Below are 26,006 nucleotides of genomic sequence, written 5' to 3'. Positions count from 1 at the left end.
AGGGAAGTTGGAGTGATACACTCCTGTCTTTCCTTCCTGGCTTCTGGAAGTCAGAGGTTTAAGGTTGCCCTGAAAATGGGGTTGCGTTCCTGACAATTGTGGCTAATAGCCATTATTAGATCTATCCTCCATGAACTTTATTTCTTTTTCTGAACCCAGTTACATGTTTGGCCATCACAACATCCCATGCCAATGAGTTCCACAGGGTAATTTGAGCTGTGTGACACAGTACTTCCTCTTGTTCTTGTTATACCTGCTGGCTATCAATTTCATCTAACACTGCTGTATTCGCTTTTCCCATATCATTCCTGTTTTAACAGACCTCTTACCATATCCCCCCTAGTTGTCCCTTTCCTAAAATGACAGCCCTAATCTTTTTAGGTTTCAGAGTAGCAGCCGTGTTAGTCTGTATCTGCAAAAAGAAAAGGAGGACTTGTGGCACCTTAGAGACTAACGAATTTATTTGAGCATAAGCTTTCGTGAGCTACAGCTCGCTTCATCGGATGCATTCAGTGGAAAATACAGTGGGGAGATTTATATACAGAGAGAACATGAAACAATGGGTGTTACCATACACACTGTAACGAGAGTGATCAGGTAAGGTGAGCTATTACCAGCAGGAGAGCGGGGGACCTTTAATATCTCACCTTACCTGATCACTCTGGTTACAGTGTGTATGGTAACACCCATTGTTTCATGTTCTCTGTGTATATAAATCTCCCCACTGTATTTTCCACTGAATGCATCCGATGAAGCGAGCTGTAGCTCACGAAAGCTTATGCTCAAATAAATTCGTTAGTCTCTAAGGTGCCACAAGTCCTCCTTTTCTTTTTGCTAATCTTTTTAGTCTCCCCTCATATGGAAGCCATCCCATCCCCTTGATCATCTTTGTTGCCCTTCTCTGAATCTTTTCATACAGTGCAGTTATGGTCCCAGTGATATATAAAAACATCTTACTCAACTGTTTTATGTCTATTTGATTTAAATAATGAAGAAGATGCCCCTACACAGCTCTAAACACCCCCATGTGTACAGTACTGAATATTACAATGTAACCCCAACACCACTATTTTGGGGGCTGGACTAGATGACCTTTTTAACTCCCTTCCAGTTACTCCTACTTTTCTATGATTGTTTAGAACCTTCTTATCTGCTGACCTTGGTACCAAACATAAATGTTTTAGTCCTGTTAGGACTGTAGAGCAATAGGGTTATGTGAGAACGAGCTCCTCCAGACTCAAATTACAGGGGCAGACTCTTTATTACTGATCATGCACAGGCCAGAAAAAAACAATTTTTGCTCCCCAGGTGTGTTCGTCTGGCTGGGTGGTTAGAAAAAAAAATCAGGTAGTTTTACTGGTAAACAAGGCCAACGCAGTCTGGAGTCACTGACACTGGATGAGGATAGAATCCCATGTTACCGGGTCACTGTTCAGACTAGAACCGCCCTTGAGGTCTCAAGTGATCGTGAGGGAGTCACCGAAGAGAAGGAGGGGGTGGGACCAATTGGGGGCCTTTGATAGCGGCCGAATGACGGTAATTAGAGGAGGAGTCGCAGGGCCCCGGGCGTGGGGGGCTGCGGAGAGGTCTGAGTTGGAGGAAGGGACCAGGGGGGGAAAAGAACAGCCAGACCTAAGAAGAGCAAGCGAGGGCTTGTCCACCCCGCTCTTCCCGCCGCCCTGCAGTGCGCTCAGCCGCGCCGTGATGTGCCCGGCGTGCAGGTAGGGGAGCAGGCGGACCGGCTCCACCTCGCTTTCCGCCGGAGAGCACCTGCCTCTTTCTCCGGGGGAGTTCAGCCTCCCGCTCAGTCCAACCGGATGGAGCCCCACTTCCAGCCCAAGTGGCTTCTCTATGTTGGGCTCTCCTGCGTCTGGATCTCGCAAGGTGAGCGGCGCCTCAGGAAAGGAGGGGCGCTCTGCTGGGAGCGCGGGGGGGGGGGTGGTTTCGTCCCCCGACCCCTTGGGTTAGCGCGCTGCCCGCTGCCTTTCTCCGGCGGGGGAGAGGAGCCGCAGGGTACGCGCAGCCGGTGGACAGGGGATGGGGCTAGAGCTGTGGGGGAGCCGGGGAGAAAAGTGGCCCCGCGAGAGCTCCGGGGGAAGCAGCCCTATAGCTAACCCTGGCTACTGTCTTACAGCCCGGTCTGCATGGAGCGCCGGGGCGCAGCCCGCGCCAAGCGGGGACCCTCTGCTCCCCAGGTAAGAGGCTTCAGCGTATTGGCTCGTTATCATCTCCGGAGGAGAGGGCGGGGGCTGCTATGGGTCTATTGGCGCCAACCTTGGGTGGATTTTTTCTGCGCCCCCTAGAGCTGCTTCAGCTACCCGGGGGCTTCTTGGGGACCCCCGTTGCCTCCCTCTCTGCTGCCCCTCCAGGGACACCAGGAGCCTGATTTGAAGAGCAGATGGGATTCTTCCCTCGTCTTGCATGGCAGGTCCGGAGGGGTCACAGGAGCCCCCTGTGCAGGGAACAGCCTGGACTCTCGGTGCTCTGCCCTGTGCAGCTGGTCATAATTGGGGGCGCGCTGAGCAGCCGTCAGAGTGGGCTCAGTGGCTTAGGCGGGCCGGGCCTGTGGCCTCAGGCTAGAGAAGCCCCCGGGGAGCTGTGGCAAGGACTCTGGTGTAGTCCCCCGGGGTCGCCTTTGGAGCCTCAGAACGGCCGCCGCCGCCCGCAGCCGTGTAGGGCTGAAGCGCAAACTCGCTGTGTGAGGGTTACGCCCGAGTAGGAAAGGTGCGGATTACCTCCGCCGAACAGACCCAGCCTTGTTCTTCTCTTCCCCAGGAACGGCAGCCGTGCAGCGCCGCGGAAAGGAGATCCCGCTGCGCCGGCAAGGCAGGTAGGCGAGGCGCAGCCCCTCAGCTGGGGGAGCCCTTCCATGCAGGCCGTGCTAGTGCACAGCTGCAGCTCGGGCCACGAGTTAGCTATTCATGTGTAAGGGGAGGGAGTCCGCCCGCTGGGAGCGTGAGCTGCGCTTATATTCCATCACGTTCTCCCGGCCTGGGAGACAAACTCCCTTTCCTTGTCAGCTGTGTTAGACAAGCTGTGCTCTCACAGGCCTGCAGTGAGCTCTGATTGTCTTTAGCCCTGGTTTTTGGTTTGTTTGTTTTTTTTTTTTTTTACTGGGGTGGTCTTTTGCCTTTATGATTTATCGAAAGGTTAGTTGAGGGTGGGCAGAACTGTGAATGAACCCTATCAGGAAGAGAACAGGTACATCGACTAATGTACTTAAATGTTAGACATCCTTAAAATGGTATTTAAGAGTACTGTTTCTGGTTGTTTCTCTAATCTGGAATGATGGGAAATTAAACTAAGATTTTAGAAGGTGCAAATTAATGGGAGTTGCAGATTATTGAATCAATTTTTTTAAAATCGATTTTCAAGTGTGCTAAGAAGATCACATTTTATATTTCTTCCACTAAGCATATTTAAATGATGGTCTTTAGCAAGATTTCATACAGGGCAGTACTTCAAGGATTAATGAGCAGTGCATAGGGAAGAGTGTTGTTATTGCTTTCCGCAAATGATGCCAGCCTTGGAAAAAGTATATTTAATTTGAGTACTGTGTAATACTTTGTTCACTGAGAGGTACTATCAATCAGTGCACTTGAAACATTTTGTTGGATCTGATGATTCTTTAAGAAGACTGACAAACAGATTTCAAACACACAATATAATTAAACTAAAGTAAATTTAATTTAGTTCAAATTTGGAGTCTATAAACTCCTCCTTTTTTTGTACTTCAAACCTTTCTAGCAGGTTTAAAAGTCTCCCTATTTCCTTAGCAGCAGAATGTCAATAGTTGAATCAAGGGAAACAGATAAACTATAGATTGAAAACCTCTTATTAACCGTGATTGGATGTATTTAGAATTTCTGGGGAAAATAGGCTCCTTTAGAACATAATCTTACAGGGTGCAGAGTGTCGTCAATTCAGTGGGAACTGAGCAATGTCCCACAGTGAGTGAATCTGGGCCCTTTGTTACTAAAGCAAAACAGTTAGCTAATTGCAATATTAAATAAAAGTCATGAGCTAACAACATTAGATTTTAATAAATCAGTGCTGATTTTTTTGTACATATTTTACTTTAGCAACAGAATACTATCTTATTCAGCTTGCTGCTGCCGTGCAATTTCCCTTATTACTTTGCATGCTTTTCCATCTTTGATTGGGGGTGTGGAAAAATCCCATTTTGCACCCTTTAATCAAGTTCCCAGCAGGGAATCTGATTCTTTCTCTCCACTGTTTGTTTCTGGAAAAGTTCAGTGGAGAGAGAAGTATGCTACACAGCCACAAACAGGTAATTAAGTCAACCACAGATAAAGTCAAAGGCTTCCTTGCTTTCTTTAAAAAGGTATTCAGGGAACAGTAACTGGTTCTTTGTTCCTTCTGTGTTAGACTACTGATCCTAAATCACTTAGCACAATCTTTTGTGGGAAATACTGTGTATATCTGGTAGATTTAAAAAAGTTAGCTATGGTCAGCATTTAATTATTGAGATGGGAACACTGATTAATTTGTGATACGAACAGTAGTTATCCTACCTCCTTCTGAGTCTTCTAAAAGTGTGTTACAAAATGGTAAAAAGGATTTGAATGTTAAAACTCTTGAGCATGAAATATTGTAAATAATAAAGTTAACCACATTTTAAGGTCATTTTATGTGGACGTATTTGTTATGGTTTAATTATATTTAAGAAATTAAGAATGGCGATTCTGGGTCAGATCAGTGGTCCATCTAGCCCAGTATCCTGTCTTCCAACAGTGGCTGTTGCCAGATGCTTCAGAGGGAATGAACGGAACAGGGCAATTAATCAAGTGATCCATCCCCTGTCATCAAATCCCAGCTTCCAGCGGTCAGAGGTTTAGGGACACCCAAAGCACGGGGGCACACCTGATCATCTTGGCAAGTAGCCATTGGTGGACCTATCCTCCATGAACATATCTCGTTCTTTTTTAAAAACCAGCTGTACTTTTGGCCTTCACATATCCCCTGCAACAAGTGCCACAGGTTGACTCTGCCTTGTGTGAAGAATTACTGGTTTATATTTGTTTTAAATCTGCTGCCTGTTAATTTCACTGGTACTTGTGTTATGTGAAGAGATAAATAACTCTTCCTTATTCACTTTCTCCACAACATTCACGATTTTATAGATCTCTCTCATCTCCTGTTTTAATCATCTCTTTTCTAAATTGAACACTCCCAGTCTTTTTAATCTCTCCTCAGATGGATGCTGTTCCATAACCATAATCATTTTTGTTGCCCTTCTCTATTTCCAATCCTGATGTACCCTTTTTGAGATAGTGATGGCCAGAACTGCATGCAATATTCAAGGTTTGGCCATTCCATGGATTTATATAGTGGCATTCTGATATTTTCTATTTTATTATCTATCTCTTTCCTAATGGTTCCTAACACTGTTAGCTTTTTTGACTGCTGCTGCACATTGAGCAGATATTTTCAGAGAACTGTCCATGATGATGCTAAGCTCTCTTTCTTGAGCAGTAATAGCTAATTTAGACCCCATAATTTTGTATATATAGTTGGGATTATGTTTTCCCATGTGCATTACTTTTCATTCATCAATATTCAATGCCATTGTGTTGCCCAGTCACTCTTTCATTACATTCATGAATAATATAATTTTTCCAAATTTGGCAACACATCTTAACTGGGAATTGTTAAGATGACATACCAGGTATCTTTATGTCAAATGAATGATTAACTAGATTTTAATACTTCAGATGAGCACATTCTATACACTACAATGTAACTGGCACTGTGTGAAATAAAAATCACTTCAATTCTTATTTGTCTCAAGTTCTGCTCTTCTGTTTTCTTAAGCACAAGACTAAAATTGGGTTGATGGCTGCAATTTGATACTTTGAGTAGGAGGGTTGATGGAACTCCTAACAGATCTGAAGGACTTTTTAGAGCCTCAATCATAGTTTTATGATGATACTGTCCTTCCTTCTGTATTGCTTTTAACTGTTTGCAATTAAGGCAGAAGTGACTTGGCATTTTGGAAAATTTTCTATTCTGTGAACACCTTTGTTCACACCAGCCTTGAAATGTAGTGTTTGATACATTTTTACAGGGTTTGATGCCTTTTGTATATCAATAGATTTTGAACAAAACTTAATGGCCATGGGTGCATTAAAGCACACTTTTTACAAGAGCTGATATAAAAATATTCCCTACTTATAAAGGGTTGCAATAGAAAATAGAAAAAGAATGGATGGTCATTTTGCAACTTGTTTCCTATACAAAATTGGACAGAAAATAGTCTTTAACGGTTCTGAAAATAGGTGTTTTGGTTTTATTGCATTACAAGCACTGATACCGCATCTGTTACTATGTTATCTGACTATCCCATTTCATGTAGACAGTCCCTTGTTAACCATATATTACATCAGAATCTAGATACTAGAAGCCACATCTTCAAAAGCAAATGGATACAATTGTATCTGCAGTTTTTTCATATCTGTATATACAAAAATATTAGTCGTACATGCAAGCTACATTTTTCCTATAAATTGGGCAAATACCAAATCACAACATATGCAAATTATATTTGCCTGTACATCTCCAAGGCTTTGCATTTTCAAGAAGTTATCAAAATAATTAAATGCATAATATAGGACTATGGGTTTGAGCCCCTTTGATTATATGGTCCTAAACAATGTTGTCTCTTTAAATTTTCTGGAGGCTGTTAGATTAATGATGGCCAGGGCTGAAAGGTTAGACTGTACTCCTAAACTGTTTTTTAAAGTGCTGGCACGAGCTTCTATTGTTAGATTAGACCAACTCCATTTCAAATTCAAAGATATGTGATACAGATGCCCACTATGGAAGTAAGTGAAGTTGGGAGCAGGGAGTTGTTTGCATTGTGAATAGTTAAGTTACTTGATGGGAGCACAGAATGCAATCTGGGGAAAGAAAGAAACTGAAGAGATTAATATTGAAAGAATGCAAAAGAGAAAAAGGAATTGAAAGGGTAAAATAAGAGAATTGTGGCGCAATGGGAATTCCAACAAAGAAGAACACATGTGAAATGGACTAGAAACAATGAGAGCCCTTTGCCCCCCCCCCCCGCCAAAAAAAAAAAAGGGTAATTTATTGGGAAAGGAAACAGGATCTAGAGGTATGTAACTCACAGTAACTTTGCAAACATGGAATGGGGGGGGAAAAACAAGACAAATTAGAAAGCTTAGCTGCCTAGTGGAGATGACAGCAGAAGTATTCATGAAAAAGGGAACAGAAGAAGAGAACCTGACCATAGTTTTGAGCAATACATTATGGAAGTTTACAGAGTTGGAGAGAGGGATTGAGACACAGATGATGGGAAGCTTTTAGGGCCTAACCAAAAGTTTATTGAAGTTGGTTGAAAGGCTCCCATTATCTTCAATGGACTTTAGATCAGGCCATGACCTTAAAAATGGAATATATGTTTACTTTAAGAAAAGACCTTGCCTAACTGTGTCCTGTTAGTAAGGGTTATTTTATTTAGGAGTACAGCACACATGCAATGGTAAACAAGTTTGCAGTAGTAAATTCCTAGGTTTTCATTTCTTGGACTATTTCATTTGGTGATAAGAATTTCCAAAACAGGAAATTGTTTGCACTCAGTGCCTTTGTTAAATAAAAGCATTAAGGTTCAGAGGCTGTAATTGTTGGGAGGTGGGGGAAAGAGGAGTGTGTGGATACAGTTTTTGTGTAGCTCATATTGGTATTTTGGAAGTTGTTACTATGGTTTTTTTTAAACCTCTGTATAATAACTGGAACATAATGTGTCTGAGGTCTTTTATAAGAATCCTTTATTCCAATCTATTTAAAATCCTTTAACCCTGCTAAAAAGTTGATGGTACAATATGGCCCTAATCTATTTGACTGCTCAGAGTCATTATCTAAGTATGAATCCTAGTAAAAAGGTGAGAATTTACTATTTGATTTTAAGAGGTGAAAAATAGCTTGAACAAACAACAATATAATTGTTTAAATGAGTGTTTTTTTCTTGTTTTTGTAAAGGAGCCTGGAACTTCAGTTTATATCTTTTCATCTACTACAACATCCTCATCCTGGGAAAGAAGTTTTCGTAGTATGAAATGTGAAGGATCCAGTAAGCTACTTTTCTTTTTGAATACGAAGAGTAATAGACAGCTCATGAAATAGTTTGATATAAGTATTAAGTCTTACATGGGGAATTAGAACAACATGTGGAAAAAAATGTTTTTACAGCACTTACCATAATGGGGCCTGACCTGATGAATCTCCAGGTGCAATGTAACTGTTATTAGTAAATGTCAATAAACATCAATTTCACTATCTACACCCAAACTGACAAAATATTTCCATCGATAATCAAAATGTACAGGTTGGCAAAGTAAGGAAAATGCTGCTTGAGAAATTTAGTTTGATTTAAGACTAAAATTTTGACATTTTGACAGATTGTATGTTAACCGTTATAAAACTTTAAATTTTTGAATCTCAACATCTAAGGTAATTAGATAATATCTGATCCCCCATAATTTCCCACCACTGTGAAAATTTAAATATTTATTGAAACTTTAAAAAATATTGAGTTCTGCCAAGACTAATAATAAGGGATACAGGCCTTCGTGCTGTATTGGATAGTCACAACTCTTGAGAAACAGGCTAGAAATCAAAAATGATTTGTATTTAAAGAACCCTGTTTTTAAAAGTTAAACATAATAAGTTAAACTATATAATAAGGCATCAGGGAACAGTACACTAAATATTAAGATGGTCAAGTAAACCCTAATGTTTCTTCTTATAAGGTTCTTGGTGTTGGTATTGAAAGGATTGGGAATGGAAGATATCAGCTATCCCAAATACTTCCCTGTCTGGAAATGTAATAAAACAGTATCAGAGCTGCCTGGAGGCTTGGTGGTGTAGCAGCTGTACACTGAATATTACTCTCTATATTCAGAAGAACACTGGACCAAGTAGCTTTGTAGAGAATGACAGACTAAGGCTACTCCAGAACATGGCTACAAAAATCAGACAGACTCAGGGATCATAAATTAGGGGAGAAAACCAAAAACATAATCCAAATACAGGGGAGTGACTGTGGTGTCAATGTGACAGGTACTTGGCAGGGGGGGGGGGGAAGGGATAGCTCAGTGGTTTGAGCATTGGCCTGCTAAACCCAGGGTTGTGAGTTCAATCCTTGAGGGGGCCATTTGGGATCTGGGGCAAAAATTGGGGGGATTGGTCCTGCTTTGAGCAGGGGGTTGGACTAGATGACCTCCTGAGGTCCCTTCCAACCCTGGGATTCTATGATTCTATGATACTTTTTTCTATTCCAAAGCCCAGAATGTGGGTGAGATATATTTACTCGAATGATCAATGACTCATCGAGAAGTGATGAGGGAAATTTAAACAAAACCAGGGAGGAGGGAGATTTTTGGCTGTGACAGACCTTAGGGTAGTGGTAATCATCCTCTTTTATACTTTGGAAACACTTGTGCAGTTAAAACACAAAAGCTGCATCTTCACTAGGAAAAAGATGTGTTCTTAACTAATACAAAGTAAAATCCCATGAGATATATCCCCTGTAGACTCACTAATTCAAGTATAGCTTTGCAGTGTTACTGCTCATACTCCAGCTAGACCAACTCCACTGTCATTCACTTGAGTGAATGTGGTTGTCAAGGTGAGGCCCCAGTGAAGACCGGGCAGGCTGTAGTTTTAACACAAGTTAGCAGGTCAAAGTAAACTCTGAGCTTCCCCTTAGTCTTTACCTTGACCTGCTAACTTGTGTTAAAACTACAATCTGCCTCGTCTTCACTAGAATTTTACTTTTTAAATTTACTTGTTAGCTAACAAGTTAACACCTGTTTTCTTATGGAAGACAAGACCACAGAGCCCTCTGAGAATGGAGTCATTAAATTGACCCATCAATCCATCCTCGGCTGCGTGTCAGTCACTGGGGTACCTAGGACATGCCATTACCCAACACAGCTCCAGGCTGTAAAGGTGGAATGCAGAGAGTAGACCTGCTGAGTGCCAACAAACTTTGAAGTTCAAACTGATTCAGCTGCGGTGGCAAAACAGCATATTTGAAACCCATTTTCCCTTCATCTTAAAGCCATTTTGTATACTAGTCTTACAATAGATATTCTGTTTTTCATATTATAGCAGTTATTGTGTTGGAATGTTAAAATTTCCCCTCATCCTATCTATAGAACCATAACTTTCTTCAGCTTTTGTCTTTCCTTAGACATGTATAAACACTTTTCATACAGTAGGTGAAAAATATCACTTTTTGCTTTCCAAATTGGCTTTTTTGAATAATAAGGGAAAGGTAATACATCAGAAATGCCACCCTAGCTCACCCTGACTTTCTGTGGAAGAAAATGAATCTGGTACAATAGAAATGAATCCTTGCCACAAAAGATAAACTCATTGTAAATTAATTATTCACCAGAAACTTTGCTCAAAGCATTAGCACTGCTTGCAATACTTAACAAAGAGTAATTTTATATCTTCATGCCCCCTTCCCAGCTATCTAAACCTCCAGCTCTCTCCCACCCAATGCAGTTTTTTATTTTCAGTACAAAAACCTGACACACTGAGTATTTAGCACTAACATAAAATTATTTTTTTTAAAATAAACATGGGATTATTGTATTTTTCATATTTTAATTTACTTGAACTTTCCTGAACTATAAAATGCTGCAGAATCTGGGGGACCTGCATGTTTTAGGCCAACTTTGCCATAGAAGTGATAGAGGCCTTGCAATATAGCATGCTTAGGAACTGGCCTCTGCTCCTGCACAACTCAAGAGATCCACAGAAGTGGAGAAGTCTACAGCTGACTGGAGACTTGTGGGCAGTAGGTGAGAGGTGTGGGGCAGGGGATCAAATAAAGTTCCACTCTTGTGCACCTTAGAAGCCAAAGAAGAAAAACTGTATGCACCTGAGTGGCAGTGAGTTCTTCATCCTCATTTGGAGGTCACTCTGTAACCTGCCAAAATGCACGATTCCAGAGAACAAGAGAAAAATGAAAACTTGCACCATTACAGGGCAGTTACAGTCAAAGACCATAAAACAAAGGTAAAAAATAAGGCTAATCATACCCAGATTCTTTGCACGTTTATTGGATTCCTTGTTTAACCAAAGAAAATTGAGACTAATTCTGAAGTCCTACTCTTTAAACTACATTAAAGAATTATAGAAAGTAAAATAAAGCAAGATTATGACAAATAATAAAGTTAAATCTATGAATTTAACATAGAATAAAGTTTTATCAAGTAGTGACAATGAATTTAATTAACTCCTTTCACAAAAGCATCAGAAGTGGGGATCTTCTCAGGACAGAATAGAATTAACTACCAGTACTAAAATAAGGGCTCTTTTAATATTATCCATTGTTCAACACCTCATTGTGTGAACAGCTTTATACAATTGCAACGTTTTAAAAAGCTAGAGGATTAAGGGATCTCAGTGGTCTGCAGAAATGCTAAACTCATGAAGTGTTGCTGGGAATTTCTTAATTCTGCATTGTCCTCTTCATCCCAGAGTTTGGAAGTTTGCAGGATAGTAAGAGCTAAGGTAACCAAAAAGGTTCTGCTTCCCTATTGAGCTGAAAATTAAAATCTCATAACTTTCAAATATCCATTTGTGCACTCCCAGCAGGAAATCAAGAATAATGAGCTATGATTATACAGCATTATTGTGTGTTTAAGGTCTTTGCATTATAGATTCACAATTATTCCTCAGTACCATGTGAGGAAACTGTTACTAAAAAACAGATGTATACTATATAATTGAGTGATTAATGCTTTAAGTTATGTATGAAGGAACACATTTTTTAAAGAAGTGATTTAGTGTTTTAGATAAAAAACAGTCACCTAGGCAAAAACATTTGTTTGAACTATTTTGTTACTTATCAAGATTCAATAAATAGTTGATGCAAATTCTCCAGTTTTGTTGATCAATTTCTGAGTGGCCAGCATCTCAAAATAGGTAGAAAACATAGTTCAGTTCTACATGACATTATCGCTATGGCACTGTTTTGGTATCAAAAGTGGGGGTTCTTATGGATTGAGAGAAAAGAGATGGGTTAATAGGGTGCCTACTAGCAATTGGTTTTTCAATTTACTTTTCCAGGTGGCCTTTCTAAATGATTCTACGGCTTGGAAAAACTTGCTATAACCAACAGAGACTTAAATAATGTCAAAATGACTATTTGCTAACCTTAATAAAGCCCAAATCTTCAAACAATAACATCAAAATGACTATGACAGAATAGTAAAGAGTGTTTCATAATTTAAACCAAAAATATGTCCTATTTTTCTACTACCATGAATGCACAACACACAAAGCATGCTTTATAGGCTCATTACTAAAAAGTTTTCTTGGGGGACTATCTATGTTTATTAGATAAGATGCAGTGTTGGCATGTTCTCACATTTCAGGAAACTTATTTAGTCATCAAAGTGTTGTGATAAACATGAGTTGGCATTTGATAGGTGACAGATGTTAGTCATCTGTTTTGTTTCATTTATCCTTCCAAGGCACTCAGCTGCCACAGGGCTGGATATGATAATGACCTGAAGAGAATACAAAAAGGTTTTTTTTGTGTTTTTTTTTTTTTATAAGTCACATAAGTCCTACTTACTTTTTGCTTTAGAAAACCTATTAATGCATTGTTAGTTCAATTTTTGTTCATAGGTGAGACTATTGTAAAATTTTACTTTGGAAATATTAAATGGATTCATAGTGTGACAGGGTTGGGCCAGATGGCTATAGGAGAGTATTAGAAGGCAGATATATTAGCCCCAGGTTAAGTAGGTCCCTTTTCCTTGGGTAAGGTAACAGAGAAGGTTCCAGAAGAATCAGGAACCTTCTGGAGACAATTAAGACAGACAGGCTGATTAGAACACCTGCAGCCAATCAAGAAGCTGCTAGAATCAATTAAGGCAGGCTAATCAGGGCACCTTCAGTTTGTGATGCGCGTGTAAGGAGCTGGGAGCAAGAGGCACTATGAGCTGAGAGTGAGAACACATACTGTTGGAGGACTGAGGAGTACAAGCATTATCAGACATCAGGAGGAAGGTCCTATGCTGAGATTAAAGAAAAAGTTGGGAGGAGGCCATGAGGAAGTAGCCCGGGGAGTTGTAGCTGTTGCACAGCTATTTCAGGAAGCACTCTAGACAGCTGCATTTCACAGGGCCCTGGGCTGGAACCTGGAGTAGAGGGCGGGCCCTGGTTCCCTCCAAACCTCCCAATTCCTGGTCAGACACAGGAGGAGTTGACCTGGACTGTGGGTTCACGAAAACAGCCAAACTAAGGGCTGCCGTGAAGCTCCAAGGCGAGCAAATCCCCCAATAAGTGCAAAACCCACCAAGGTAGAGGAGGAACTTTGTCACAATAGATACTGTGCTTTTATCAAGTATTTCTCCTCTCCTTCTCGCCAGTCGCCTTTCCTTCTCTGTCCTTCCTTTCTTTTTTTCCACTAGGTGCTTCATTCCTGTCATCAGCGTCATGAGGATAGAAAAAGCATTCAATACAGAGTTCAGAGTTTTAACAAAATTCAAATGGATTTCAATAGAAAAATTAGAAGCATGTTACATGATTTTAGGCAGCATAAACAGAGTTTCAGTTCAATGATTAAAAAGATACTATAATTTATTTCAGGGGGAAAAATGGTTTCTTTTCATACTAAGTAATTCCAAAATGTAATAAAATGACACAATAAAGTCAGGGATCGATGCAGAAGTTAAAGTATTATCAAAGAAGTAAGACTAAAGTGTACAAGGGGAATGATAAATATTGCTTGAATACAGTTAGAAAGTACTTTAAAGGAAGAAATGAATTAGCTGGAGAAATTAGCACAACACCAAGAAAGGAAAATAACACAGGAATGTTCTGAAGTAAATTCAACTTCAAGTCAAATTCTCTAGATTTCCCATTAACACAATGCAGTTCACAAACCTTAAAAAATAAAGAGGGGAGGGACTAGAAGAGTAAAGGCAGTGTGAAATTAATTGCAATATATTCCAAAGTCCATGAGAAAAGGAAGACTGCACGGATTGATTTTTTCCGGAAGTGTCAGAAGAGCCTCTCTTTTTGAACTGACAAGTGACTGTTGCAGAATCTTCTCTCCAACAGCAAAGTGAGACACAAACCAGGAGGCTTGACTGTAGAATTCCAGACAAGTTAGAAAAAGAGTGCTGTAGGACAGGACTCTGTGCACAGTTTCTTGGGGACGTGCTCAAAAGCTCTCCTCGGGCACTATACTCTGCTTACTGGGGTGCTCATTCTGAGCAGCTGGCCAAAGAAGTATCAAACCAAGAGACTAAAGGACAGCGTCTCAAATCCTAATTGCAGGGAAGGGTACAGTGGCAGAAGGGCAGAGAACAAACCCCTGCTTATAGGAAAGTCCCCCTCTATAATGCACCAAAAACCTCAGTATGTCCCATAGGGTTGTCACACTAACTAGAGTGTCAATAGGGTATAATGCCAAAAGGGCAGAGACCGAAACTAGTTACAGGGAGTCAACCTGTTGAAGGTACCAAAAGGCCCAAGCTGTCCTGGAAGAGAGAGTGTTAGGACATACATCCTGATCACAGAGGTGTCACTCCCACTGCCAGCTAAAGGAGCGTAATGTAGAGAGACCCAAATACCACAGACCTGAACCCTGTTTGCAAGGTGGTCAACCGGCTCAAGAAATGAAAATGCTCAACATCCCCTTAGACCAGGGATCTCAAACTCAAATCACCACGAGGCCACTGAGGACTAGTACATTGGCCCAAGGGCTGCATCACTGACACATTTTCATACAAAGATACAAAAGCCACCCCCCCCGGACCTGCCCCCACTCCACCCCTTCCATGTGGCCCTACCCCTGCCCTGCCTTTTCCCACCCCTTCCCTGCCCCCATTCCAACCTCTTCCCCAAAGTCTCCACCCTGACTCTGCCCCCTCCCTGCCCCTATTCCAACCCCTTCCCCAAATTCCTGTCCCAGTCCCACCTCTTCCCCTGAGTGCACCATGTCCCTGCTCCTCCCCCCTCCCTCCTGGAAAGTTCTAAGCACTGCCAAACAGCTGTTTGGTGGCAGGAAGTGCTGGGAGGTAGGCGGAGGAGTGGGGACGCGGCGCGCTCGGGGGTTGGAGGCGGCAGGGTGGGGAGTGAGTGGAGCTATGGCGGGCTGCAGGAAATAACTCTGTGGGCCGCCTGCGGGCTGTATGTTTGAGACCCCTGCCTTAGGCTGTTCATGAGTGACCCTAGACCTAGTTACAGGGATGTCACTGTGCTCAGAGACCCCTTCCTTCACCTCTATCGTTAGAGACGTTTTTCTTTCCAGCCTTTCCCTAGCCATTTCTGAAATGTTTTCTTCTTCTTTTCCACTTCTGCTTTGAAGTGTTAGAATGTGTGTGTGTAAGTCAGATAGCCTTAGGACAGGGCTGAGCAGAGTCCCCTGAGCGTCAATAATAAGTCAATGTTCCTTTCCTGGGTCTGCTGACTTCCTGGAATTCTAGCTCTAACAGAGTTCTAGCTTGTCCTCCTATTCTTCTGTGGGGCTCTCACTTCCTCCCAAGCTTCCCCCAGGTGGCCAAACTACCAATTCAATCCTACCCCAAAGCCAAAATCTCCAAAATTACCCTACACAACTAAGCAAGTTCCGAGCAGTTCCAAATTTTTAAAACAAAATCAGCATGTTAGATGATTAAAAGCAGAATATGTGACGTATTCCAAAGTCAATGAGAAAAGGAAGGCTATGGTGATTGCTTCGTTTCAAAAGTGCCAGAAGAGCCTCTGTTTTTCAATGTACCAGCAAGTGCTGCGGAATCTTAACAGCAAAGTGAGACCGGAAGCTTGTCTGTAGAACTCCAGGCAAGTTGGAAACCAAGTGCTGTGGGACAGCTCTCTGTGCACAGTTTCTTGGGGACATGCTCAATAGTGTCTGAGGAGAGCCTGCTTATAGGGGGCTCATTTGGAGCAGCTGGTTCAAGTAGCATCAAACCAAGGGAATAAAGGGCAGCAACTCAAATCCTTATGGCAGGGAAGTCACGCTGCTGAAAGTACTAGCAGGCCTCTAACCCCTCTCCTCCCCATAAACTAGTGCCTCAGTACAGGACACTCAGTTTTATTAGCTAGCTACAGAAGCATAATGCCAAGAGAGAAAAGGGCATAGACCCTACCCTGAATTACAAGGAGGCCACATTCTTCAAGGTAGCAAACGGCTCAATATGTCTCATTAAAAAGAGGCTTGTGACATTTGCCCTTGTTACAGGGATGTCACACTAACTGCCGTGCCAACACTGCAACCCCAGCACTGAGTCCACGCCCATCCCTGCCTCCATGGACCTGTGCCCCAGATCTGCCCAGTCCTCCCTGCTGCCACACCGAGCCATGCTCTTATCTCTTGCCACCCAAGCTCTTGCACCAATCCACCCCTGCTTCTTGCTCTAAAGAAACAGGCCATCACTTGTTGCCACCCCTGTTCCAGTGCAGAGTTTGGCTTGTCCTCTTTCCTGATGTTTGACAAGTCTCCTGTCCTCTCTGTGCTTCTATTTACTTGTTTGAATTGTACTTTCTTGCCTAACAGGGATACTAGGAGACTTCATAAACTGATCATGTTCTTCATATTAAAGGTGATATAGAACCACAAAGCCTTATTATTAGTATTTGATATTCTGCTGGGTTTAATGTCTATTTTAGAATTAGGGCCCTCAACTTTTTAAAATCTCAGTTTATTTTAAGTGCAGTTACTGTTTTTATGATTTATATAGATGGATATATATTTAGCAATTAATTTTCAACCTTACAATTATTTGTTGTCTGTAATATCTCAGACTCAATATTTTTGGCTATTAAGCATCACTTTGAAACTTTATAAATATAAAAAGTTCTCATGGATTATTAATACACTCTTGCAGGATCTAGGAAGGACAGGGGTAATGGATATGGAATGAAGAACCAGGCAATATTTGTGTTCCTACAGTCTTAAAAAAATTGAAGGAGAGCACATTAAAACTGTCAGGATATTTTTAAAAACCGAAGACACAATTCTAGTAAAGAAAAAGGAAAGCTCAGTCATCACATAAAATCAAGATTAATTCATTATGTGTGGGGTTTTCCACTCATTCTCTCTTTCTAAGATACCCATGTGATAATTGTACAAGCATGTCATAAATAAATTGATCACATACCTTTACAATTTATCTGAGCATGTCTATGAACACATCACCTGTCCACTAAACCACTTTACTGGGATTTATTCTAGCATCTCAGACTCCCGAGCAAAGGGATGCCATAGTCCTAATACAATTTTTAAAAATTTCTACTCAAACTATTTAAAAAAATAGTATGTGTGAAACACTTGACATCTATGCAATATATAATGGCATCGGGTGGTGGAAGTGTTTTACAGGTGCTCATTTGGGATCCAAATCTGCATCACTATTGTGGTGGCATTGCTACTCATAAGTGACGTGAGTATCTCAAACACATGCCAATAAATCCTTTAAATCAAACCTTATCATCAAGTATTCTCTCTAGTCTTGTCCTGTAAAATGCTGAACACCTCCTGGGTGCTGCTGAGCATCTCCGATTTCTATAGATTGCAGTGGGAGCTGCGGTCCTTGGCCTTCTTAGAATTGGGCTCAGGATTGGGCTCAGGATGTTAGCCAATAACCGAGTTACAAGATATTGTTGTGTCTTGGAACTCTGGAGAAACACACAAGCAAGGTAGCATTTCACTGAGGATGAACTGTGGGTTTAGCATGTGAAAACTATGGACCAGGTCCTCAGCTGGCGTAAATCAGGGTAGTTCAATTGAATTCTCTTTCAACCTTCACTGTGATTACTTTTGCCCTCTTAATGAAGCCAGTTACTTTATACAGAGTGTGAAGGTGGATGCTTTATACACATATATACAGACAAGATCCTTGCTCCAAAGAATTAAGAGTCTAAATAGGATGAAATTCGCCGCTATGGAGAGAGCCAACACAGAATCTATGCACCACTTAAGTTTCACTTTAGATCTACAAGTGGGACTTAAGTGCTGCGTACCATAGCCCTCTGCACAGGAGTGAACGTCACCTGTGATGTTCAGTGTGATGGTGCTTCACCTGCTTTATTCAGAGGTACTCCAAAGCCTGAGTGAATATACAGCTCACAACACAATACTATATGAGATTTAGTTGTTGAATCCTGTAGCATAGAACCTCCTGCTTCTATGCAAGAAAATCCTTTCACTTTTCCTAACAGAACGTCCCAAAGACACACACAGTTTTGTCAGTAAGAAATGTTAATGGATGAATCATGTGTCTATGTGCGGGTATGTGTGGTGTGTATGGGGAAGAGGGAAGGGTAGTTTCTTTTGTAGGGTCTTCCATCTTTCTGTTCCATTTTGTATAATGCTCTTCCAGGCACACACAATCAAAAAACTGCCTGCCAAATGCAGGAGGTTGCTTTGTCTTGAAAGTCTTGCCGTGGGCTATTTTGAAAATTGCATTGCTGTTGAGACACCAGAGTGACACATTTATGTCACTCGAACGCTGGCGCAATCCAAACCCAATGTATCTCACTTTGTGCAATTTGTAGCACCGGATTTTGGAGAGGGTCAGAAACACTTAAATACATGCTGAGATGACACCCTCAACTCCATCTTGAAAAGATTCACTTGGCTTGAGAACATGTTGGGGTTTTTAAGATGATTACAAATTGAAAGGAAGCTGAATACTGGCATGAGATGTTGTTCAGTGAAAGCCTAAAGAGCTTCTTGATAGGTGCAACAAAATTAAAGTAATCCAGGTTTCCACTTGCATGCTATCACAGGCCTTCTGAGTGACTACCTAGTGAAGCAGGACTGAAATCAGGCCGTACTGTGCTGGTAATACTTAACTGCTTTACACTGACACAGTGCTCTATATGTACCCACCTTTTTGTGAAAGGAAGGACAACCTGAAGCCTGTCAGATCACCTGACTAGTTTTGTTATCAGTGTAAACTGTTATCTGGGGATTCACTCAATTTTCAGAACACAGCAACACCTCAGCCAATTCAGACAACCCAATCAAAGTGGACATTTGCATTTCATTTAGCTTATCGAGAAGGACAGATGCCTAATGACTTTCACACTGAAGACTAAATTACTCTTGTTGAAGGCAGTAGCTCATCACTTTACTAAAGGCACTGGCTAGTGCAACATGTTGGGAGTCAGGATTCCTGAGTTCTATTCCCAATCTTGGGAGACAGTGGGCAGGACCAGGAATGAAAGGTGCCAGGCTATTATGCATAAAATTCATCCTACTTCAGAGACCCATTAGTAGGCTTATGCACCACTTAAGTTTTCCATAAAGGGTTTGTGGTGCAAAAGCCTTGTACAGGTGTAACCCACACACATTCTGGGTGTGGTGTTCTGTCCTATCTAGTGGCATGGAGATGACTTAGAGAGAGAGAAAAAATGAGTCTGCTCTACAGCCTTAGCTAACAGCCAGTTGGCTTTTCACTCATGCAGTGGAGGCTCATGCACTAAGCTCCAGAGGTCCCAGAGTCAATTCTGCCCGCTGACAACTGGGGTATGTCCATGTTACACAGGCCCTATGCACAGGGTGAATTTCCACGTGGAGGGATTGAGGAAGGCAGCTGTAGAGTGCAAAAGGGATTAATTATGCCATTATTAAAATCATTCTTGATTTATGTGCATTTTCAATCATCTGGGTTGTATTTTCCAGTGCCAAATTGCTCTTTACTAAAATGCTTACAGGAGAATTCCTCTTGTGCAGGTGGATTATCCACCATGGTAAAGCTAGAAGAGGTGGTGTATTTACTACCTATGATTGATGCTCACCCTATCCCCAGTGTAAGGGGGAGAAGGATGTAACCTGGGGGCAGGAAGGGGCGCAGTGGAGATGAGCTACGCTACAGCTGATCTGCTATTGTAAACTCTTCATGGAGTTTCCCCTGGGGAAATTGGATTAGGTCACCTGCTGCTCTAAGTTTGGCAGGGGCTGGGCATCTAAGGTTCGGTGAGTCGCAAGCAGCTTCCTCTGCCTGCCATGGTCCACAACAGCTGATCACATGCAATGGAGAATCGGAGCCTCTGTGTTTGTTAGAAACATATGTCATGATAATGAGCAAACAATTTACCTGCTGCATTCGTCCTGCCACAGTGATGTTTGCAGCCTGGCGAGTATTTTCAGTGGTCTTTACTCACGCCTAATGGGCAAAGTGTTGGAAAATGGTGAAAAAGCTCATGTTTTCGGGTGGGGAAATTGTTCCCAGCCTGGATGAAAGATAAAATATGGAAGGTTTTCAGGAAAAAAAAACTCACGTGGGGAGAATCATCACAGAATTTTTCGGCGTCCCCCTGGGAAGGCTTTTGTCAATTTCACAAGTAAAACTGACAAGCTTTCAGCCCAGCAGCTCAGCCTCCCAGAGGAGGAGAAGAAGAAGAAGAGCAACCAAGTTCTCTGGCTTTGGAACAAAGTGGGGAGGCTGAGGGTTCAGCCTTCGTTTTTGTCAATTTGACTGGAAATAATTGAGCTTGACAAAGGGGCAAGTTACCGGGAGATGTAAACTATTTCTGACCCAGCAGCCAGATGTTCATTTGCAAACAGTTTAAAGGCAGGTTATATATCTAGGCAAGCTGGTGACCAATAACTACCCCTTTTTTCCAAATGATTGTTAACTTTGCCTCTTGATAAAGCAGAAGTCCGACTATTAATGTAGGCTGGAGTGCAGCACAATACACAGCCCGTAGATCTTGCCTTCCACCCTCGAAAAAGCTCTCCCAACTCTGACCGGTCATATCCTAGTGTTCCAGTCATGCTGACCTCTGTGGCCTCTTGAGTGGTACCTTTGTGATAAGGGCAGCTGTATTGTGCAGAAGCAGCATCCCAGGAAATTATTTTAACCAGGGCTTGAACCCAGATATCCAGAAATGGGAATATAGGAAGCTGACCCATTGTTCTGCCTTGCCACTTAATATACATCTCAAATAAGTTTGTAACTGAAATAGTTCCATGTAAGTGTGTGTATATATACCCTCTCAATCACTGTCTCTTGTCTCTAGATCTGGTTGGAAAATGGAATTTCTGTCCTGCAAACATTTTTGAGATTTTGAAATTTGTATTTGTCCCAATTTGGAACAAAAAGTCAAAATCTTGATTTTTTTCCCCATGGAATTAAATATTTCACTTTGGAAATGTCAAAATGTTGCATTCAGATATTGTTGAAACAATATAAATCTATTTATATTATATAAATATAACATTTATTATATTAAAATCAATTCCTCAGGTGACAACTTCTAGATTAGGTGACATTTACCTTACATACACATACACTGAAATGTCAGAGTCCCCTTCATGAAAGTCACTGTGCCTAATATGGAAAAGGCACAGCTTCTTTCCGTAGACTAACTGTGAAGGTATTGTGGAAACACCCAGTTGAATGTGAACATTTTCATAAATAATAGCCTAAATTAGCCTCCTAAACATAGATTTAGGTGTCTAATTAGCAAAAGTGCTGAGTATCTAGCAGCAGCCATTGAAGTCAATTATAGTTAATGGGAGTTGCTAGGTCCTCAGCAGGTTTGCATATCAGACCATTTACTTAGGTTACCAAGTATGGATTTAGGCACCTATTTTTAAAAATCTTGGACAAAAAGTTGCTCCTGTGCTGAGAAATCTTATAAGTGCCAGCATAGGTGCGATTTTAAGCAAAGGGACTAATTCTTAAGAAGATAAAATCTTACAAAACAGAAGAAATTTGAAATGTGAGCATTTTATAGTGAAACCTCTACTGTGATCAATAAACCAACTCCATGCAGTTTTAAAAGGTGGGATTCAGACTGGTTATGCTCTCATAGGACAATCCCTATATAGCCATAGTTCAGTTTAGCCCACATGTGATAGTTATTTAGAAGGGTTATTAATGGAAATTATATGCAGAGTTACCTGGTGTACACATGCATAGTTACCTGGTGTACACATTTAAAGGCAGTTGTATGTGCATATGGTTGCCCGTGCAAAACTTCTGGGTGTCATTTTTGAGGCCCATTTGAAAATCAGATCAAACTCCAATTAGAGTTTTAAAATGAATATGGTCTGTTTTCGTTAAACTTGAAATTTCTTAATTTCTGTTTGCTGTTGAATCTGCAGTTACTTTTGTCTGGATCACTCTCACAGGATACCTTTCAATGCTCATCTTTACTTCAGATTATTTTTTATTAGTAGAATTAAAGGTTTTAAAAGGAAGAACTATGTGGCTCATTTTATCTATAATGGTATTTGTACTGAAGTTCTCCAGTGCTGGAATAACAAACTGGGCACCTGCTATAGCAGATATTTGTATAAAATTGGCAATGAAAAATATCAATAAAATGAACTTCTAGCTAAGGACAGGAAATGAGGCAGGAAAATAACATTTGAAATTAAGTTTACTGGTAAATTACTCTTGCTGAAGTCTTTAGCTTGCTATCTTGCTAAAGACAGCCACAGTAAAGTAATGGGAATGCATCCTTTGAATGTTCCTTTCCTGGCTTGTCAAAACATTTTGATTTTTGATCTTAAAATTAGTCTACAGGAGATAGAATTCAGCCATTCTAGTAAAATAGTTCAGAATGAGCTTATGGTGGTCTTCGTGTTTTTTGTATTTGTGTGCAGTGAATGCCAATATTTGGAAGAAAACATAATGCATGGGAGATGACTTGGCATCATAAAACATGGGTGCAAATCCTTGAAGCCTCACTCACGAGACAAGCCCATTGAAACCAATCACAGTACTTGCATGTAGGTTTGCAGGGTTGGGCTTCATATTAGTATTTCTAAGGGGAATAAAAGTTCAAACTTAAAATAACACAGTTGTCCCTTTCAAAAGCTGAAGTGAATCAGGACACTCCATGATTTCACTGTACACACTGTTGATTGTGATTTGACATTTCAAACATTAATGTTCCCTAGAAGTAGAAGAGAACAGTACCTGTTTCCAGTGAAACCTTGACCTTATATTGTGTTTCAGTGCATGACTTGTGAGTTATAAGTATGGTTTGTTTTTCAAGAATTGTGTGAGCAAAAATATGCTTCTATCTAAAGACTGAAGTATTTTTAGAGAAAAAATAAGTAAAACAAAAAAAGGCCAAATCCAAATGCTGTACTACCTGAGGTTACTTCTTTCAAAGTTCAACTTGCCTGCTTAGCTCCAGTCTTTTAAATGACAAAGATGCATTTATTTTCATACAACAGATATGTTCTCAAGCTTTTCTTCTCTGGATATTATAAACTATTTCTACTTTGTATACTTGTGGAGATAAAATTGACAGATTTGTAATTGGAGTTATGTACAGTTACTAAAAGTCAGTGATTTTTCCAAGTAAGCTCCAACTTTGAAGGATAAAGATGGGCAAAATAGGCAAACCCATCAAAATGCCCATGCAGATATTTTGGCCCCCCAAAGCTGCATTTCAGGGTACTAATTTGGTAGTTAAATGCATATTTCTGCTTGTGTACCCATTACATCATACTTTGAAAATTTGGCTCAAAAGATTCTGATAGAGATCCACTCTGGATAAACCAAAATTGTCATTACAAATCAAAATGTTTCTGCTTTCTATACTGTAGTTTATGAACAGAAATACTTTACATAGAAAAGTTGGAGAGTATCAATATGGAAACTAAAGCACCTATCTCTGCTCTGATTCAGGTCTATATTTGTAAGATTGATTTGTGACTGGTACCCTTACAAGTTATCAGAAGGAATGGGAATTACTAGTGGCCTAGCAGTTAGAAATATCTAGACTCCATGGAGTAACAGGTTTGAATTTTGGCAGGGCTGACTTAGCTCTTCATCCATTTTAGGGTTCAGGGGTCTTTTAGATTCTAAGGTATCCTGCTATCCTTGTGTTGACTCCCAGATACTCCAGTGATAGATGGGTTACAAGTGCCTCGAGATGCCATAGCCTTTTAAATCAGAATATAGATCTTCTCTGGTGAATTTGGCATGCCTGAATTGTAGTGTATTGCGTGGTTCATTTGGCTCCAGTCCTCCATGCCATATGTGTCTGCATTCCAATAGTGAAGTTATTCCTGTATGAATACTGTTTGTGAAGCTCTTTCGGATCCTTCAGGTTGAAAGTTGTCAGCCCATCCAGCCTTCAGATGCACAGCTAATACCCATTGGCTCACATGCAAGGCCTTGTTAATTTAAATTATTATCACACTTAGTTTTTAATAAGCCTTGTTTCTTTACTTAGGTGCAGTCATGTGTTTTAATGGAGGTGAATGTGTGCACAGAGAGCTCTGTGACTGCAGTCGATTTAATGCAAGTGGATCAAGATGCCAGACAGGTGTGTAGAAAAAAATTCTATATTACAATGCAATCTGTTCAGGGTTGGGTTAAGGGTATACAGGCCCCACAGCCACAAGGACATCCTTCCTTTGTCAAAAGACATCAAAGCTCATAGTCACTCTCTGCCCGGTGGGCAGCCAGTACACAAGCAGAGCTGGAGTTGTACAACTCCTAGCCACTGCTTGCTTTCCTGCTGGCCTTGAGTTATGCTGAGACATAACTGAAGATTTGGAAGTGTTAGCTCATATCTACTCCGCCCTGAGTGTTGCAGGTATCCTGAAGTGGGACTGCAATCCCAAGGACAAATGCATTGTGTTTCTTAAACTTTCCTGTTCAATCAAAAAATAAAAGGTTAATGCTTTTCAAATTGCTCTCCTTTTGTCTGCCCAGTGCACAACACAGGTGCTGAAAGGGATAACATATGTCGAACATGGGGTCAATACCATTTTGAAACCTTTGATGGACTCTACTATTATTTCTCTGGGAAATCCACATATGTACTTGTGAGACAGAATGAAATAGATGAACAGAGTTTCTCTATACAGGTGGGAGACTGCATTTTTAAGTTAGTTTCATACTATCACAGGGCATACAAATAACTTTGAGTTTAAAGTGGAAAAATGATCTGTAGACAAGTTACAAGGGTTATCAATGGCGTTTACATGTATAGGCATGATCAAGTGAGGTGCTGACCACCAGAGGTGGATGCAGCACCAAATTCAATGGGGGCACTATACTAAGATCTTCTGGGACATGATCTTGAGTTGTAGTCAAGAGGGGCACCGACCATCTGCAGCAGCACCCGCTGCCCCAACACCACAATCCTAATCCCAACCAAGCCCAGTGTGGAGTGGAGGGGAGGCCCGGGGATGGGGGAACTGGAGAGCGAGCCCGCCCTGCACTCATACCACACTGGCAGCTTCTGTCCTGTGGGGCTGGGCCTGGCTCCCCATTCTGGGTATTGTGACCTGGTGCATGGGCTCACAGTGCCACTCAGGTTCAGCACCTGTGCTTTCATGATTTCTGTGGGTGCGATTGAACATGTGAACCATAATTAAAGCTGCATGGTCAAAATTCCACTCACTCATATTTGGCCCAGCTCAGTGAGTTCCCACAACTCCCAGTTGCAGTACTCAGCACCTCTTGGGATCAGGACATGTAATACCAGATAATCAAACTCATTTTAAATTCTACAATATATCTGTATTAGGGTTTCTGTAGTACCTGTCATTGCAGTATGTAAGCAGCATAGTTTCATAACAATGAAATGCATTTTTTAAAAACATCAAAAATTTTGAATATTAACTCATCTTTAATAGAAATAGAGCTACTACTGATAATATAGAAGAAGCTGAGCCATTATTGACCATCTTTCAAAAATAGTTCCATCAAATACATAATTTCTAACATAGTCTCTTAACTTATATCAGATGCATTATTTTTATATATTAAAAATTTAAATAGTCTTTCCCACACATTATTTCAGCCACCTAATCCTTTGCCCTTTGCTGAGTCACTTCACCAGCTTCCCACTGCACTGCCCAGGAAGCTCAAACAACTTCTCCTTGCATGCAGTACCCTACTTCATTCCGCTTTTTCCTGCATCTTTGATTTGGTCTCTCTTATTCTTCTCCCTGCCCTTTATGCTCTTCCAGTGATACCAACCTTTGATCTTCCTGCACAGGCACA

General features: G+C 41.1%; 1 protein-coding gene across 1 annotated transcript in view; it reads left to right on the top strand.

Moving 5' to 3' along the window:
• The first annotated feature begins 1,817 nt into the window (after positions 1-1,817).
• The window catches only part of OTOG (otogelin), a 165,279-nt gene continuing 141,090 nt past the window's right edge, over positions 1,818-26,006 (top strand). The window contains exons 1-6 of the mRNA XM_077820059.1: positions 1,818-1,884; positions 2,135-2,195; positions 2,776-2,830; positions 8,020-8,110; positions 24,223-24,315; positions 24,708-24,862. Of these exons, the coding sequence (XP_077676185.1) occupies positions 1,818-1,884; positions 2,135-2,195; positions 2,776-2,830; positions 8,020-8,110; positions 24,223-24,315; positions 24,708-24,862 (522 nt within the window). The remainder of the gene's footprint in view (positions 1,885-2,134; positions 2,196-2,775; positions 2,831-8,019; positions 8,111-24,222; positions 24,316-24,707; positions 24,863-26,006) is intronic.

Source organism: Eretmochelys imbricata, chromosome 6, assembly GCF_965152235.1.
Source record: "Eretmochelys imbricata isolate rEreImb1 chromosome 6, rEreImb1.hap1, whole genome shotgun sequence".
Lineage (NCBI taxonomy): Eukaryota > Metazoa > Chordata > Testudines > Cheloniidae > Eretmochelys > Eretmochelys imbricata.
The sequence above is the reverse complement of the archived record's forward strand: the minus strand, read 5'-3'. Positions and strand labels throughout refer to the sequence as shown.